Genomic DNA, 16,464 nt, shown 5'->3' with positions numbered 1-16,464 from the left:
TGAAGTTGTTCTGGCTTTCAGCAAGCACATCCAATGATTTGACATGTTAGCACAAACAGATCTGGGACCAGCCTATTAGTGCGCTGAGAATAAAAACATACTGGTTATTAATCATTATAGTGTAGCCTACATTCCATGGATGGGATGGATATGCTCTTTTTGAGCAATTCAATTATCTATTTGATAATAGATTATAGAGGACTCAAATCTAAAAAGTTGTGATGATGTATTCTTGAATCATGCGGAAATGTTCCCAATAACTTTATTTGGAACAATTTATGTGTGCGCTTGTTACACCAACATTTGTTGGCTAATTGTTAAAAAGGGCTATACACTTGTTTTTCTGTTATGTATTTGCAGCAAGTAATCAACGAGACTAGACCTTTAAATACAACCTTTGGATACGATCACGTGGTACGGTAGCTCCACTACAATCTGTCGTCTCTTTGCTACCGCGTCTGGTTTTGCGATTAAAAAGGTAACAATTTTCCTGTAGGAATTTGCAACATATCAGTAGCTACAGTAGCCCTATTGCTCAACAGATTATAATGACAGCCAACCCTTGGATTGGAGGGAAATGACAGTCGTTTATTTGTGCATTTTAGCGTGATATCTCCTGAAACCGGGAAGGGACAGCAAGGGCACATCGCTAACGTTACCGTTTATATAGGCCCTATTTTAAATAAACGTTTGACTAATGCCCATTTTAGTATATAATGTCTCCACAAGACTTCGATCACATTGGTTAAAATGTTTCCGAATTTTATAATAGGACAGCGTTACTAAATAGCCATGTTGATAAGAAGGAGACGGCAAGGACCATTCGGATTTGTAAAGATTACCGAGAAGTGCAGTGCACAAGACTGCGTCCTTATCGCTCTGTTTGAGAACGGATGGGCAATGCACTAGTTGACAGGAAGAACATATTATACCTGAGACTTCCCTAAAGATACTGTATCTTTACAGGGATGGATGCCTTTTGTCACGTGTGCCCATTCTATAGGTTTCTTAGGCTATTTACAATAGTCAAGAGTGGGAAATTAAATGGAAAAACTGTAAAAACATGACTAATTGATAGTGAATAGTGACAGTGGTACACGGTATGTGTATATTATTGAGTTTGCTTAAACGCTTCTACAATTTATTGACCAACATAACTATGAGTATTCCTGATTTTACCAATGTATGGACTTTTTCCTGGCCTCTGATATGATAGCAGTTTATTTCCTGGTAATATATTTATGGTGTTTGTTTGTCCTCTTGTTCATGCAGAATGGCAGAGCCTGAGCCACCCCTCTCGTGTGACTGCTTTGTGTCCTTGCCTCCCGGCTCGCAAGATGATCACGTGATTTTTGGGAAGAACTCAGACCGTCCTAGAGATGAGGTCCAGGAGGTTCTTTACTACCCAGCAACCAGTCACCCATCTGGGACCATGCTGGAGGTAAGCTAGGCCTAGCTTCACTTCTCCCCATAGCTTGACCCTGCTGCAAATTACAAGCCTGCTGCCATCTTGGATCGGGGCTCTCTTGAAAAAGAGATTTGATCTCAATGAGATTAAACCTGGATGAAGCATGGTTAAAGAACTCAAATCCATCTGCCCTCTGAACATTGTATGTAGGCCTGTAGTCAGAGTTATGTTAAAAATGGTCACAACAGGTGTTTTGCTCTGTGACCAACATCACTAATTGGATTAGAGTTGTTTTCACTGGTGAGCAGTCAGTCTGGGCAATATAACGGAGAAGGGTTATCAAACCTCTAAAATACCCCACCTAGGTATACACAATCAACATTTTCTAATTTTCTATTCTCAAAGTTTAAAGTTTGAATGATAGACTATCATTTATATGTATTTTCACGCCTTTATGTTATCAACGGTTTATACGACAGGCTTAAGGTATTGGCTGAGTATGTGTTGGTATGGTTTGCCAGTAGATTTGATGTTACAATTTAAAAAAAAGAGAATTGAACAACAATGTAAGTCTCCATCTCTCCTCCTGCAGTGCACGTACATTCAGATCCCCCAAGCAGAACACACCCATGCTGTGGTCCTCAGCCGGCCTTCCTGGCTGTGGGGGGCCGAGATGGGGGCAAACGACAAGGGGGTCTGCATCGGGAACGAGGCTGTGTGGACCCGCGAAGCTATCGATCCAGGGGAAGCCCTGCTAGGAATGGACCTGGTCCGGTAAGCCCGGCTAACCGTAGGCCAGCATACCAAACAGTAGTGTTGTTTTGGGGGCCAAGTGAATCCTAACTTCAGAATCACCTCCTGATCCGAAAGATAGAGAGACGAGCTGGCTGGGCTGGCTGGCTGTTTGGTCAGGTTCCAGGTTCCTGACCGAGCGGTCTGACTTGCCGGGCTATTTCAGAGAACATTGGATCCCAGGACCAGGAATGATAGGGTAGAACTACCCTTTGAGAATCAATTTACTAACTTCAGAATCACATCACTCAAAGTTTGGTGTGAATAATCAATGCATTGATGTAATTGGTAAATTTGTTGAAAAGTAGATATACTTAGTCAGCCCGTAGACAGAAAAGCAATACAGGGCTATGCAGTAGCAGATGGGCTACTGTAAATGTACTAGGTAGACTCCCTTCATCACAGGTTAATACTTAATACTTAATACATGTGTGCGTAGGGACTAGTCGTGTAAACAAAGATAGGCCCTACTGCCGAAACATTTCTATAGGAGTTTTGATTGAATCTGGCCCAAGTGTGTTTTCACTTATGTCATAAAGCTGCCTTTACATTGTCATAAGCATAACATTTAAAGGATTTTATAACCCGCACGCACCATGGAGCGTATTGAAGTGTAACGCTGAACAAATCATTTTAACAGTTAGCAGTTGGCAATGGCAGCCGCAGGTTGGTCCTGTTGTACCACTGACTGCAGTGATATAGCAGCAGCAGGACTAACCTACTCCAGGGGTTGCTGCTCTGTGGCTGACCCCATGCTGCTCTGTGGCTGACCCCATGCTGCTCTGTGGCTGACCCTATGCTGCTCTGTGGCTGACCCTATGCTGCTACCAGCCTCGCAGCTGCGTGTATGTGTGGTGTCCGTGGAATAATATAAGACAGAATGTACTATTTGATTCTATTCTACTCATGATCTATTCTATTCTACCACTATTCTATTCCAGTTTCCCAACCCTGGTCCTCGAGTACCACCAACAGTACACATTTTTATTGTAACCCTGGACAAGCACACCTGATTCAACTTGTCAACTAATCATCAAGCCCTCAATGAGCGAATGAGGTGTGTTTGTCAAGAGCTACAACAAAACATGTGTACTGTTGGGGGTACTCGAGGACCAGGGTTGGGAAACACTGTTCTATTCTACCGGTATTCTACTCTATTCTACTCTACTCTATTTTACTCTATTCTACTCTACTCCTCTCTACTGCTCTACTCTACTGCTCTACTCTACTCTACTCTATTCTATTGCTTGACAGCTTGGGGCTTGAGCGTGCGGACAGTGCCTGGGGGGCGGTGAGTGTGATCACTGGTCTGCTGGAGCAGCACGGCCAGGGGGGGCCATGCAGGGAGGACCCGGCGCCCTTCAGCTACCACAACTCCTTCCTCCTGGTGGACCGCAACGAGGCCTGGGTCCTAGAGACTGCCGGCAAGCTCTGGGTGGCACAGAAAGTCACAGGTGAGGAAACTGTTGTAACACCGTGGGAGCTGTAGTGTGAATGGACTTTGGGGGGGAAACTGAGGGTGGCACAGGAAGTTACATGGTGAGAAAATTGCTCTAACATCACTGGAGCTGTAGTGTGGACATACGTTTTGAATCAGAGTTTAGTTTTGGGGTAATCTCTGTTAAGAAGTCAAATCTCACGTAACTTGGTCAGCTGAGTGATTCATTTCTTTGTTCACACAGTCCGTGTTAGAAATTGAGAGTGGCAAATATGAAGTCTCCACACTCGCATAAAGAAATCTCTCAGCCAAAGCCCCCCCCCCCCCCCCCCCCCCCCCTAGAACCAAAGCAGTTTTAGCACTGCCTTCACCCAATCATGATATGTGCAAATAACCAGTGACGAAAACCGCAAAACCGGAACTAATGCTGCTCCTTATCTCATACATCCCATTCAGTCTCTGCAGATTCTTCAGTCTACAAGCAAAATCTGCCCACAGGAGATTATTTTTGTGGTTTTACCCTTAATGGTTAGGATAGTGGGAGGGTAAGCTGTGTATGTCTGTGCATATCTGAGCAACTTCTACCAGCAGCATACAACCATGCACCCCCCACCTGTCTTTGCTTCCCACAGAGGGGGTGAAGAACATCTCCAATGCGCTGACCATCGGGACGGATATCTCGGCTGAGCACCCAGAGCTGCGGAGTGTGGCCCAGGCCCAGGGTTGGTGGAGCGGCGAGGGAGAGTTCTGCTTCAACGAGGTGTTCAAGTCTGAAAAGCCCCCCGCCAGGATGGAACTGGCCAAGAAGCGCTACAGTGGGGGCACACAGCTCCTCCAACAGCATGATGGTGAGGGAGACTATTCTTTCTATTCTATTCTAATCTAATTCAATTTCTTATAACTGTAAAAACTCCCTAAATGATGTTAAAGCAGACTCTATTAACAACACTATACATGGGTGGTTTGGTTGCCGTATTGCTTATACAGCTATTTTTATTACATGTAATAAAGGCCTGGTATCCCCTCTTACCATAGAAAGTACGTTACATGTAACTAGCTTTGTAATTTCCTGTCTCCTGCCATTTCCAGTCTCTTGCCATTTAATGTCTCCTGCCATTTCCTCTCCGGTCGGCTTTCCCATAAAAATAGATGACTAATAACCTACTCAGCCGATACATTTTCTGGGTTCCCCAGGTTCTGTGACGGCCGAGGTGATGATGTCCATCCTGAGGGACAAGCCCAGTGGGATCTGCATGGACTCTGGGGGGTTCCGCACCACTGGCAGCATGGTGTCCATCCTGCCCCGCGACCCCAGCCTGCCGTGCATCCACTTCCTCACTGCCACCCCCGACCCCTCCAGGTGCGTCACCTCACCGGCCTGGTCCCTAACTAATCACTCTGACCCGAACCCCATTGTTGTCTACTCCTTGTGTTTAATCTAAATGAGCTGGATAAGTGTGTGAGAAATGTTTAGGAAACTCCTCCTAGCTTACCAGAGAGCTATGTGGTAATGTTACTATTTTGCTGATACCTTTTCAGTTCTTTCAGATTGGCAAGAGGGACTCAACAAGGGTGTAGGAGAAGTGGCAAGGGATTGGTTTGGAACCAGGCCCAGGAACCCCTCAGGCTATCTAGAAGTGCTTCTTAAGATTCAGACTCAGATACGCTCTTTGCCATTTATCTCTGTATCGCTCTTTTTCATCTTCATCATTTCCCCCTTTGGCAAAACTGCTTCTTGATAGGAGTTTCTCCGTGTCTGTGTGTTTCATTTGGTCCTTACCCCCTCCCCTCCTCCTCCTACGGGATTGTCCTCTGTCCTGCCAGGTCTGTTTTCAAGCCTTTTATCTTCTCTGAGTCTGTGACCCCAGTGTCGAGGGTGATCTCCCCACAGTACGGCCCAGACGACCCGGTCAGGAAGCAGCCGCGCTTCCAGAGCCAAGTGGACCGCAGGCACGACCTGTACAAGGCCCATGAGGGGGCCCTGCAGACTATGGAGACCAACCCGGTACGTGTAGAAGGGGTTAGAATGAAATATGGGTTGAATGTAATAGGCTACACTTTCATAGAGTATTTTTTTAAATATATCTTTTTTTTTTACATTGATGAGTGTGGGTATGGATTGATGGATATTGTGTTACGTACATCACCGACTTTGAACTTTTTATAATTCCCTATAAACTTCACAAATTGCTGTTTGTCAGGTCTTCTCTGCTTGTGCACGTGCACGTGCTTGTGTGTGGGGGGGCATTCATGTGTGTATTTTTGCGTGTGTCTGTGTGTGTTTCTGTCCCTCAGGACGCAGGGAATGCTCTGACGGAGACATTGAGGATGTTGGAGGGCCAGTGTCTGACGGACATATCAGCCCTGCTCAGTGGAGAAATACCAGCAGATGAGGAACTGGGGGACCTGTTCTTTGACTGTGTGGATACGGAGCTGAAGTTCTACCAGTGAGGAGGTAAGGTGTGTGTGTGTGTGTGTGTGTGTGTGTGTGTGTGTGTGTGTGTGTGTGTGTGTGTGTGTGTGTGTGTGTGTGTGTGTGTGTGTGTGTGTGTGTGTGTGTGTGTGTGTGTGTGAAGTACAGTGACCTTCTCATTACGCCAATGCTGCCTCCAATTTCTCTCTGTTACAGCGCCCTCATGTGGAGATTACTAGTGCTTGCAGATCGGCAGGAGATGGCCCTGGGACGGTTACATCCTGTGCTCCTGTTAGATTGGCTCCCTCCAGTCTCACGCATACGAACTCCCTGATGCCATTCCATCCATCATTAACACAGAATATAAATGTCTTAACGTTCCATGGGATTGGAGCAACATTATCATTTGTATCACTTTAGGGAGCAATGCTCGCCCCACATTAGTGAGTATGTGATAGACCACTACAGGAGTGTACATTACCAGTCAAAAGTTTGGACACACCTACTCATTCAAGGGTTTTTCTTATTTTACTATTTTCTACATTGTAGAATAGTAGTGAAGACGTCAAAACTATGAAATAACACACATGGAATCATGTAGTAACCAACAAAGTGTTAAACAAATCAAAATATATTTTATATTTGATATTCTTCAAAGTAGCCAGCCTTTGCCTTGATGACAGCTGTGCACACTCCTGGCATTCTCTCAACCAGCTTCACCTGGAATGCTTTTCCAACAGTCTTGAAGGAGTTCCCACATATGCTGAGCCCTTGTTGGCTGCTTTTCCTTCACTCTGCAGTCCAACTCATCCCAAACCATCTCAATTGGGTTGAGGTCGGGTGATTGTGGAGGCCAGGTCATCTAATGCAGCACTCCATCACTCTCCTTCTTGGTAAAATAGCCCTTACACAGCCTGGAGGTGTGTTGGGTCATTGTCCTGTTGAAAAACAAATGATAGTCCCACTAAGCGCAAACAAGATGGGATGGCGTATCGCTGCAGAATGCTGTGGTAGCCATGCTGGTTAAGTGTGCCTTCAATTCTAAATAAATCACTGACAGTGTCACCAGCAAAGAACCCCCACACCATCACACCACCTCCTCCATGCTACACGGTGAGAACCACACATGCGGAGATCATCCGTTCACCTACTCTGCTTCTCACAAAGACACAGCGGGTGGAACCAAAAATCTCACATTTGGACTCATTAGACCAAATGACAGATTTCCACCGGTTTCTTTGCAGCAATTTGACCATGAAGGCCTGATTCACGCAGTCTCCTCTGAACAGGCGATGTTGAGATGTGTCTTACTTGAACTCTGAAGCTTTTATTTGGTCTGCAATCCGAGGTGCAATTAACTCTAATGAACTTATCCTCTGCAGCAGAGGTAACTGTGGGTCTTCCTTTCCTGTGGCGGTCCTCATGAGAGCCAGTTGCATCATAGCGCTTGAAGGTTTTTGAGACTGCACTTGAAGAAACTTTCAAAGTTCTTGAAATGTTTCTGGGTGGACTGACCAGTAATGATGGACTGTCATTTTCTCTTTGCTTATTTGAGCTGTTCTTGCCATAATATGGACTTGGGTCTTTTACCAAATGGGGCTATCTTCTGTATACCACCCCTACTTTGTCACAACACAACCGATTGGCTCAAATGCATTAAGAAGGAAATAAATTCTATAAGTTAACATTTAACAAGGCACACCTGTTAATTGAAATACATTCCAGGTGACTACCTCATGAAGCTGGTTGAGAGAATGCCAAGAGTGTGCAAAGCTGTCATCAAGGCAAAGGGTGGCTACTTTGAAGAATCTCAAATATAAAATATATTGAGATTTGTTTAACACTTTTTTTGGTAACTACATGATTCCATATGTGTTATTTCATAGTTTTGATGTCTTCACTATTATTCTACAATGTGGAAAATAGTGAAAATAAAGAAAAACCCTTGAATGAGTAGGTGTTCCAAACTTTACTGGTACTGTATGTATGTGACTATGTGTAGATCTGTTTCACATTAAAACACCTACTGTAAGTACACTATTTGTAAAATGTGCTATTCATTGTTACAAGTGAATGGGGGTTAGTTGACTGACTGCCCCATGAGAATTAACTAATAAGATTTTAGCTCTGTCTGCTGATGTGTCCTGTATTTATTAACACTGTCGTTTAAAACAAACACTTGCGGTATTCAATTCAGTAATTCAGTATGTACTGACGTGTTAAGTAAAGAATTCAATAAATGTACAGTTTTGTTCAAGTTTGGGAAATTCTAACTCCGTGCTGTTGGTGGAAGTGTTGCACTTCCAATCCTATAAAATATCCTAGCTCACAGCTTCAGAAGTCACCTAACCAAAGATTGTCTATTATATTGACAAGATCTTTAAGTGATCGCTCTAACAATGGAAACACATGTCCTCAAAGATTGAAGACAGGTTTGAGGCGGCGAGATCAGGTGGGACCATTCAGCCAATGAGAGGGCAGATACGCGTTTGAACAACACCCATAGAGATTGATAGAAGACTCATTTCTTTATCTGTGCTATTTTTGTTTTGGCAAATTTTATTTTTCGTTGTCTGATTTCTTCCAACTCATTAGAATACCCACCCAGTTGACTACTTTAAAATAGTGGAAGCCCTCAATTTCAATGTCCATGCTAAAACAGGTTATATCCATGATGTGTCCTCTATCTATCTCTATGGCACAACTCTGATATAAAATCTTTCTGTTTTTAATTGCCGAAATGCCACGTGCATCCACTTATATTGGTGCATTCGCATACATCTAGCCATTACGGAACTTCTAATCGATCAAATAGGCCTGAAGTAGCAAATTAGAATAACATTTTTTGTTGACCAAATTCGACACGCTCTCATTGACCTCAATACAAAAATTCCTCACTTCCTGGGCTTATTGTCATTGCCAGATTTTGGGCGGAGTAAAATTAAGTCTTGCCTCTTTGTCTCTGACCTTACGGAGTCTCCACATCTGTTTTTCAGTGGAAACGGAAGTTAGGCTGAAAATACTGTATCCGTGAAAACCGGAAACATCCGCTTTCTCCCAACCCCGCTGGAGAGGTATGACTGGGAAAGCTAACTAACTGTGAAACCACAGTTTATAAACCTTTTTATTTCTACTATAATACTACAATTTTGTTTTCAAGTCAAAGAGCTCTGTTTTCAAGTCAAAGAGCTCAGTTGCAGGGCGCTCAAATTTTTTTAACCCTCAAAATCCAGAATGAGACGACACACAACATATGATGAAGACCTGCGAGATGCTACCAGGAGGAAAAACGAGAAGGTAAATCATAATTTTTGTCAGTTCTTGCACATGCATTTCCAGAAGTATTTGCAATGTGACTATTTACATTTGGTGATTTAATTCATTTGCCGGTCCATCCTGACTGGCGTACTTATGTTTACATAGCCAGCCTGCTCTGAAAATGACATTAGCTAACGTTAGCTAATCTGACGTAAACTAGCTAGTTGCTAGGAAACTCTGATCTGCTTCTAAAATATGTGGACTGGATTTTTTTTTTTAAATATAATGTTTTTACAAGTTTAATTCAATGTAACGGGTATGACAACCAACTAAACTCTGTCTGACCTACCGCATGCACATCCACATCCAAGCATTCCTTGCCAATTCTCTCAATTACCAAACTTCAGGTTTTATTTTGAAGATGCATATATTGTACATTTTGCAAGTTTGGAAAATAGTGTGGTTTGCCAAGTGGATTCTTCTGTTCCATGCGCTGGCAGTCGACATACAGAACAGAGAACAGAGTGTAGGTATGAGTTTCCTCCATGTATTTCCCGACACACAAAACTCACACACAGCTAACTCTCTCACTTACTATTTTCTACATCTACTACTACAAACCCAAGGTTAGTATTTTATTTTATTAGGCGCCCCGTTAGCTGTTGTCAAGGCAGCAGCTACTCTTCCTGGGGAACGCAGAAATAAAACATCACGTCATGCAAAACATTGTGCATCATACAAATCCACATTCGCACCACTACATCACAATTGTACATACAAATGTACATTGCTCCACTACTACATTACATTTTGGGAGAGAGTTCCATGTAGTCATGGCTATATATAGTACTGTGTTTCCTAGCCTCTGTTCTGGACCTGGGGACTGTGAAGAGAACCCTGGTAGCATACTAGCATGTCTTGTGGGATATGTATGGGTGTCTGAGCTGTGTGTTAACTTATTGAACAGATAGTTTGGTACTTTCAATACCACCGGTGTAACACAGTTTCTTTGACCCCCCCCCCCAACCCCCCCTTAAAATAAACTGATGGCTGTCCATGGTGCTGAAATTGCGAGGGCATCTATAGCTTTGCTTCGGCTAATGGATACATGTTTATTGGTAGGCCTATTTGGTAGTCATTTTCTCATATTAAGCCTAACATTTCACGAAGCTATACATATTGTCGCAATGCTGCCATTTTTAGACTGCTGACTGGTGGCAATAATGTAATTAAAGTTGGAAATTCAAACATTACAGATTGTAAAATAATGTTTTTATGCAACAGCATACTAATCAGCTACCAATTTTTTTTATTTTTATAATATACAACTGTCCTGTATAGGCTACCTGAACCTGCATGACATGAACCGTCCTAGTGCTCTCTCCTAGCTTGGATAGAAAGTTGTTGTAATACCAGTCTATTAATGCCAACTAATACAGTCAGTTCCCCTTCAAAACACTAGTTTACTAGGGATTGTTTCATTATTCAGTCTACATTCTATAGCTACAAACCCCCGTTTAGTATTTTATTTTATTAGGCGCCCCGTTAGCTGTTGTCAAGGCAGCAGCTACTCTCCCCGGGGAACACAAAAATAAAACGTCATACCACCGGTGTAAAATAAACCGATGGCTGTCCATGGTGCTGAAATTGCGAGGGCATCTATAGCTTTGCTGTGGCAAATGGATAAATGTTTATTGGTAGGCCTATTTGGTAGTCATTTTCTCATGTTAGGCCTAACATTTCACGAAGCTATACATGTTGTCGCAATGCTGCCATTTTTAGACTGCTGACAGGTGGCAATAATGTAATTACTTGTTCAGTAATTAAAGTTGGAAACTCAAACATTGCAGATGGTAAAATAATGTTTGTGCGCAACAGCATACTAATCAGCTACCAATGGATTGTTTATAATATACAACTGTCCTGTATAGGCTGCATGACATGAGCCGTCCTCGTGCTAGCTCCTAGCTTGGATAGAAAGTTGTTGTGAGTAAAACCAGTCTATTAATGCCAACTAATAGTCAGTCCACCCTCAAAATACTAGTTTACTAGGGATTGTTTCATTATTTCAGTGTACATTCTATAGCTATGTACTGTATTTAGCTGCCTTTTATCAAAATTACACATCAAATAGCCTAACAAGTTTTCTCCCGAGTGGCGCAGTGGTCTAAGGCACTGCATCTCAGTGCTAGAGGCGAAACAACAGATCCTGGTTTGATCTCGGGCTGTATCACAACCGGCAGTGATCGGGAGTCCCATAGGGTGGCGCACAATTGGCCCAGCGTTGTCCAGGTTAGGAGAGGGGTAGGCCGTCATTGTAAATAAGATTTTGTTCTTAACTGACTTGTCTAGTTAAAATAAAATAAAAACTGGAAAAAAGTACTTGGCTTGAGGGTAAAATCAGCCACTATTTATTGTTGAACTCGGGTTTTGACTGGCTAATAGCCTACACAAATGGGCTGCAATATTCAAGGTAAATGAAATCTAACTTGAGAGAGTCTCCTGAAGTCCTCATTTTTTTTGGTGTGTAAATCTTTTCACCGCGGCCTGTAGATCCAGGTTGCGGCCCGACTGTTTTCTAAAAGGAGTATTGCCAACCCAGACAGTCTTTCCTGAGACATGGTGCATTATAGGCCTATGTCCATTGCGCTGCACAAAATGTAAACGTATTCTTGAATAATACATGCCAAGATATACCTGAGATAAGGGACTGTTCATATTTGCAACCACACAACTCAAACACCGGTTCACCAGTATGAACGAAATCGCAAACCGCTTTTTTTGTTCAAGCCTCAAGAACGGTTGTCCGCCATATATGATAATCTGTGTTTGCATCTGCAAATGTATTGTCTGTCCAGTATCCAGACGACCTGTCCCTAGAGCTTCCTATATGTTAATTTCTTTCCGTAACGTGTTGAAGCCGGCAATTAAGGAGAATGAGAGGCACAATTAAAGGTGTTGCGGAACTGCTGTATTTGAAGCACAACTCACTTCTGACCAGTTTCCCGGATGTTGCTATGGCAATCAAGCTGTTTTTACAATCCTGTAACAGTCGCTTCTGCGGAGAGATCGTTTTCTAAACTAAAATTCATAAAGAACTAACTTCGAAGCATTAGGTTCTCGGTCTGATATGCGCATTTGAACACACGAGTAAGCTCCACTCATTACACTGGCGCCGTCGTAGCCTTGACCACGGCATTTGTTCACCGATATCCCCTCAATCAGTGATTGTTTTTTTACATTTTCTTCAAGGCCTGAGGCACTTTTTCGTTCACATTCCTAAAGCCCAAGAAACAAACACTTAGCTTACATATGGAAATTAAAAACGTTAATATGAATTACGTTTTTGAGTGTTACTGTCAAAATGATGATTAAACTAGAGAAAATAGATGGACTACTTTGAGCCAGGAGAGACTGACATACTGTTGTGGATGTTAGCCCTCCGTGTACATTTAAGGGCCAGACATGCTACTCTGTTCTGGGCCAACTGTACTTTGCCTATGTCTGTCTTTGCAGCACTTGACCATATAACTGGTATGAATCTTGTCAACCTTCATCAATTTTTAAGGTATAGAGCAAGCAGCTGTCTTAGTGGATGGTTATCCATTGATATTCTCTCATGTCTCCTGTTAGGACCCTGAGGATAAACAACACGAATCCACCATTTACTCATTCAGGACACAGGAGCAGGACACAGCAGCCACAGGCTTCCAGCGCTTCCTCAATGTCCTCAACAAAGGGGTGGACATCACCAAGCTCTCAAAGATTGTCAACAACGTGAATGAGTTACCCCCTATGCAGGAGGGCCATCCCAAGACTACCTACAGGAGTGAGTATAAGGGGGCCCCAGCTCAGAGCTCTCAGGATTGCTCGGGGCCCCACAGTAGAGCTCTGCCACAGGACCACAGTCACTCACACATTCGTGGAGAAAGGAGGCCGGATCTCCCACACGGCCAGCTCCAGAGCCTGCTGGAGTCCATCGGGCTAGACCTGGGGGTGGAGGAGTTGGGCCGACTGTCAGACCGGACCAAGGAGAGGCTGTACGGGATGAAGAGAGACCAGGAGAGGAGTCCCTTGACATCAGACAGGCACTCTAGAACTAGAGACTGGGACAGAGAACGAGACGAGGACACGGAGAGGGACGGATCTAAGAGAAACGGAGAAAGAGACCAAGAGAGAGACTGGGCCAGTTCGGAGCGAGACCGAGAGAGAGACGGGGACAAATCTGAGAGAGATAGGGACAGGCGCTCTAATACCAGAGACAGGCACTCTGGTCCCAGGGACAGGCGCTCTAGTACCAGGGACAGGGACAGACACTCTGGTACCAGGGACAGTACCAGGGACAGACACTCTGGTTCCAGACACTCTGGTACCAGGGACAGCAACAGGGACAGGCGCTCTAGCACCAGGGACAGCGAGAGAGATAGGCACTCTGATACCAGGGACAGCGAGAGAGATAGGCACTCTGATACCAGGGACAGCGAGAGGGACAGGCACTCTGGTACCAGGGGCAGGCGCTCTAGTGCCAGGGACAGAGACGAGGACAGGCGCTCTAGTGCCAGGGACAGAGACGAGGACAGGCGCTCTAGTGCCAGGGACAGAGACGAGGACAGGCGCTCTAGTGCCAGGGACAGAGACAGGGACAGGCGCTCTAGTGCCAGGGACAGGCGCTCTAGTGCCAGGGACAGAGACGGGGACAGGCGCTCTAGTACCAGGGACAGGCGCTCTAGTACCAGGGACAGGCGCTCTAGTACCAGGGACAGGCGCTCTAGTAGCAGGGACAGGCGCTCTAGTAGCAGCGACAGAGACAGGGACAGACGCTCTAGTAACAGGGATAGAGAGAGGGATAGGCGCTCCAGTAACAGGGACAGGAACAGGCGCTGTAGTACCAGGGACTGTGACAGAGATGGCGACTGGGACGAAGAAAGCGACATGGATTGGTATAGGGACAAGTCCAAGGAAAGCTCTGCTGAGCTCAACACATACTCCAAGGACCCTTCTCACCCTTCTAATGCATCTATGATGGCAACCTTCTCCACCACCCAGTTCTCTCTGTATACCAGCAGACCCTACGCCAATGCCTTCCCTCCAGGTTGGGGTTATCCCCCTGGCCTTATGCCCCCTGGGCTTATGCCCCCTAGCTTTATGCCCCCTGGGCTTATGCCCCCTAGCTTTATGCCCCCTGGTATTAGGCCCCCTGGTACCATGCCCCCTGGTATTAGGCCCCCTGGTACCATGCCCCCTGGTATTAGGCCCCCTGGTACCATGCCCCCTGGTATTAGGCCCCCTGGTACCATGCCTCCTGGTATTATGCCCCCTTTTACCATGCCCCCTGGTACCATGCCTCCCTTCCCATACCCCCCCCCTGGGTATCCACCCTACCTCAGCGCCCCACCACATTACTCTAATAGCACAGCAGCCTTAAGCCAGACATACGCATACACACAGGCTTCTAGAAACCTCCAGCTCTCATCTGCTCAGCCTGCCAGTAACCACCAGTTAGCATATATCCCACTCCCATACAACCAGCCCACTGGCACCCTCCAGCAGCTAAACACCAAGTCCACTGGCAACCTGCTCCAGCTCATGAACCTCCAACTCCCAAACAGCAAGCCCGCTAGCACCCGCCAGCTTACATACATTCAGCCAGCTAGCAACCCCCAGGTCAAATCTATCCAGCCTGGTGGGACCCGGCAGCTTGCATACATTCAGCCCACTAGCAACCCCCAGGTCACATCTACCAAGCCCGCTAGCACCCGCCAGCTTACATACATTCAGCCCACTAGCAATCCCCAGGTCACATCTACCCAGCCCGATAGCGAACTCAAGTTCACAAGCACGGCTGTACTGACGCCAGCACTGAAAGTGTTGACCCCAGGCCCCATCTCCTTGAGCAAGGCCCAACAACTGAAGGAGCCGTCACCCCCCCGCTGTCTGCATTACGTTAAGACGGTGGTGCCCAAAGGCAGCAAGCGCCGCATGAGACGGTCAAGAGTCACGAGAAACAGGCAGGCGTTTGAAGAAAGGTGTAATAAATACAGGAAAGAGGTTCTGAGAAAGAGGAGAATATATCGAGATCTCCAAGGGAAGAGAGATGGACTGATTGCAAGAGCTGCAGCGAAAGTGGCCGCTCAGTTGGCTGCAAAGTATCCCAGGGCCCTCTCTGAAGCGGAGGCAGAGAGCGATGTTGAAGGGGAGAAAAAAACAATGCCTGAAGAAGTGATTAAGGGGAAACTAAAGAAGAAGGTTTGTGTAATTACTTCTGGAAGTACAGTATTATCATTGGTATGATAGACCTTGGCTTACTTCTATGCTGTTCTCACTTTGTCATTATTGCTTGTGTCTTTTTACTAACGATGTTATTCACCATTCAGTCATATTTTTATTGACATGCGAGTGTATACCCTTTCTCAGCTTGAAGAGTTCAACCTGAAGATGAAGCGGAAATCGACGCAACAAACACCAACATAAACTCAAAGGCAGTTTGTTGTAAGTAAAAGCAGTAGAAATACTCCATTTATTTCATCAAAGAATCCGTATTCTGGCGTGTTTACTCCACTTTGGTGAAATTTGTAAAGTTGAGTTGTTAAGTTAATGACCCTGGAATATTTGATTTGGGTCAGTTATGCAGTGATTCTCTTATCAAATCAAGAAAGCATGACTGTTTTTCTATAATATATAATTCGTCTCAACTCTTCCTCTTTTCTGCAGATCTTCACTTGGCATCATGAGCTCATCTCCCACTAGAATAGAACTTGCTGCTGACCCATCCAGACCCTATGGACATCAGTTGGCTTACATTCTTACCTATCATCCATTTATTGATTTGTAATGATGCTAACAAAGGATTTGTTATCCTTGAGCCACGTCCTTTAAGGCTACATATTAAAGATTTTTTTTCAGTGTATGTTCAGATTGGATTTATATGTAGTAGCATGGGTACGGTATGGGGCTTTTCTTGAAAACGTGATCTGACTAGCAAAAATGATTCCCTATATAGGCTTTTAGCTTTAATTAGGGCCTGGAGATTTTCCTAGGCTGGTCATTTGGTCAGGAAAAACTCTTAACCCATTTCTGTGGATCCTCTCACTGTGTATATATACAAATAAAGAGTTATTTTATTTATTTATTTTTCTCAAAAAGTAACATCAATAT

At 44.7% G+C, this 16,464-nt stretch overlaps 2 protein-coding genes across 3 annotated transcripts; both read left to right on the top strand.

Moving 5' to 3' along the window:
- Positions 1–413: 413 nt before the first annotated feature.
- On the top strand, positions 414–6,610 carry LOC120027443 (secernin-2-like). Its single transcript, XM_038972383.1, has 9 exons — positions 414–478; positions 1,273–1,441; positions 2,001–2,182; positions 3,455–3,654; positions 4,271–4,486; positions 4,833–4,998; positions 5,463–5,643; positions 5,934–6,093; positions 6,268–6,610. The coding sequence occupies exons 2-8, from the start codon at positions 1,274–1,276 to the stop codon at positions 6,087–6,089; spliced, it is 1,269 nt and encodes a 422-aa protein (XP_038828311.1). The 5' UTR covers positions 414–478; position 1,273; the 3' UTR covers positions 6,090–6,093; positions 6,268–6,610.
- A 2,487-nt stretch (positions 6,611–9,097) lies between these two features.
- Positions 9,098–16,216, top strand: LOC120066146 (YLP motif-containing protein 1-like). 2 transcript variants are annotated; one of them, XM_039017310.1, is made up of 5 exons: positions 9,098–9,348; positions 12,943–13,823; positions 13,857–15,555; positions 15,724–15,798; positions 16,021–16,216. In XM_039017310.1, the coding sequence occupies exons 1-4, from the start codon at positions 9,286–9,288 to the stop codon at positions 15,778–15,780; spliced, it is 2,700 nt and encodes an 899-aa protein (XP_038873238.1). In that variant the 5' UTR covers positions 9,098–9,285; the 3' UTR covers positions 15,781–15,798; positions 16,021–16,216. The 2 variants fall into 2 exon arrangements, with proteins under 2 accessions (XP_038873238.1, XP_038873227.1); XM_039017299.1 differs by having other exon boundaries at positions 12,943–15,555.
- Positions 16,217–16,464: the final 248 nt, after the last annotated feature.

Source organism: Salvelinus namaycush, chromosome 2 (genome assembly GCF_016432855.1).
Source record: "Salvelinus namaycush isolate Seneca chromosome 2, SaNama_1.0, whole genome shotgun sequence".
NCBI classification, from domain to species: Eukaryota; Metazoa; Chordata; class Actinopteri; order Salmoniformes; family Salmonidae; genus Salvelinus; species Salvelinus namaycush.
The sequence above is the reverse complement of the archived record's forward strand: the minus strand, read 5'-3'. Positions and strand labels throughout refer to the sequence as shown.

What these genes read in the sequence shown, in the direction of transcription:
- LOC120027443 (XM_038972383.1), top strand. Translation starts at nt 1,274, where the DNA reads ATGGCAGAGCCTGAGCCACCCCTCTCGTGTGACTGCTTTGTGTCCTTG. An exon ending in CATCTGGGACCATGCTGGAG is followed by an intron (nt 1,442 to 2,000) that starts GTAAGCTAGGCC and finishes CTCCTCCTGCAG; the next exon opens with TGCACGTACATTCAGATCCC. An exon ending in GGTGGCACAGAAAGTCACAG is followed by an intron (nt 3,655 to 4,270) that starts GTGAGGAAACTG and finishes TGCTTCCCACAG; the next exon opens with AGGGGGTGAAGAACATCTCC.
- LOC120066146 (XM_039017299.1), top strand. Translation starts at nt 9,286, where the DNA reads ATGAGACGACACACAACATATGATGAAGACCTGCGAGATGCTACCAGG. An exon ending in CCAGGAGGAAAAACGAGAAG is followed by an intron (nt 9,349 to 12,942) that starts GTAAATCATAAT and finishes GTCTCCTGTTAG; the next exon opens with GACCCTGAGGATAAACAACA. An exon ending in AGGGGAAACTAAAGAAGAAG is followed by an intron (nt 15,556 to 15,723) that starts GTTTGTGTAATT and finishes ACCCTTTCTCAG; the next exon opens with CTTGAAGAGTTCAACCTGAA.